The following is a 1,577-nucleotide window of genomic DNA, read 5'->3' on the forward strand; positions in this document are numbered from 1 at the left end:
GTCTCTCTGATCAACAATCTCAGTGCAAGCTCGAGTGGAAAGAGGTCTGTTGATGGAACGAGCAGGAGCGGGCAAGACCAGCATGTGGTCCATCATCCTCGCAAATCACTTTAGTACTACGGAAAGCCCCTCCCAGGCCTCCAACTTTGTTGATTTTTCGCGATGTTCAGCGACGCTTTATCCTGTCTGTGATTTTCAGCTCGGGAGACCACTAGGCTGCATCCGACCAACCAGCTAATGATGCGTATCTTCCCTCCGTTGTTCTCTGAGGTCGATCTCGCCTTAGGTGGAGCACAGTCATCTGAGGTTCCTCGGAAATGTGACCTTGACCTTGTGGGACTACGGAGGACAGGACGTCTTCATGGAGAACTACTTCGAGAGCCAGAAGGACCACATTTCCCGCAATGTAGTAGCGACCCTTTGGGGAAATTCTCAATTTCAATCCAACCGATGGTCTCGAGGAAACACCCTTCGACGCGCAGAACGAGAAGGCCCTCAGTCGCGAGCTAGTAGTTAAACGCAATAATGGAGTTTCACCCATTTCACGGGAAGTGGCGTAATACCCGATTAAAAAGCGATATTCAAGTTATGTAGTAGTCTTAGAATGTATTTTTCACTAGTGTTTTTCATATTTTGGGTAAAATACCAATGACGAAGCTTGCTGAGCAGGTGCGTGTGATGATATATGTTGCTGCTCTCGCTGGTAACGACCAAAGAGATGCTGAAGAAGGACTCACCTACTTCAAGAACTATATGAAGTCTTTGCGGTCTCTATCCAAGGAAGCTCATGTACTTCTCCTGCGAGATCATCCTTGGTTCATAACGGCCCAGGTTTACGTCCTCTTCTACAAGTTCGACCTCGTGCCGGAGAACGACCGAGAGGCTCGCTGCGAACAGCAGTAGTCGTTCTAACTGTTAGAATCTAACGTGAGAATCTCCCACGACGGGTTTTGCTGTCATCAGTTACTCTGAGCTGCTCCTGCCATATTTCGCTGGTATAATCACCCAGATCTTCTAGACAAGCACCTGGGACGAGACACTCTATCGTTAAGTGTAGTGATAAAAGGAGTATTATAATTTGTGTGGTGGCCAGAGCTTGATGAGAGAGCGCTCATTTGCTGATTCCCAACATGGACGAGCTGCAGAGAGAGCTTGCCAATCTCGCATGTGCTGTGGAAGCTGAAGAGGTCGGCGGAGAGTACGCGATGTGGAAGCCTATGGGAGTGTCAGGTGGTCTTGTCTGAGAAGTCTACGTTCCTGCCAGGAATTTTCTGGTCATTGTCAATCACACTGCGAAGCACATGACCGACCCGCATCGGTTCGAGAGGATATCAAATATTGTGAAGTAGCTCAAACTGAGTGCCAAGTGAGCCAGCCTTGGAGTTGTTCCAACGCTAAACGAATCTTGAACTCAGCAAGCACCACGCTGCTTTCAACTCCTTGGACCTCTCCAACTCCGACTTTCTAGCCATAATTGATCGCTTCACTCCCAACACGTTCGTCATAATGGTCATCTCTGATCCGAACATTCGTAAGCCGGGCACATTTAATCTCGGACACTATATTTCAGATTCGGC

General features: G+C 48.4%; 1 protein-coding gene across 1 annotated transcript; it reads left to right on the top strand.

Moving 5' to 3' along the window:
- Positions 1 to 286: 286 nt before the first annotated feature.
- Positions 287 to 1,018, top strand: Pmar_PMAR017848 (conserved hypothetical protein; the record flags this gene model as incomplete). The annotated part of the gene is made up of 4 exons (XM_002765744.1): positions 287 to 406; positions 670 to 789; positions 832 to 899; positions 964 to 1,018. Coding segments are annotated over 4 exons (363 nt in total), but the record flags the coding sequence as incomplete, so codon positions are not given.
- Positions 1,019 to 1,577: the final 559 nt, after the last annotated feature.

This window comes from Perkinsus marinus, assembly GCF_000006405.1.
Source record: "Perkinsus marinus ATCC 50983 genomic scaffold scf_1104296974800, whole genome shotgun sequence".
Taxonomy (NCBI): domain Eukaryota; phylum Perkinsozoa; order Perkinsida; family Perkinsidae; genus Perkinsus; species Perkinsus marinus.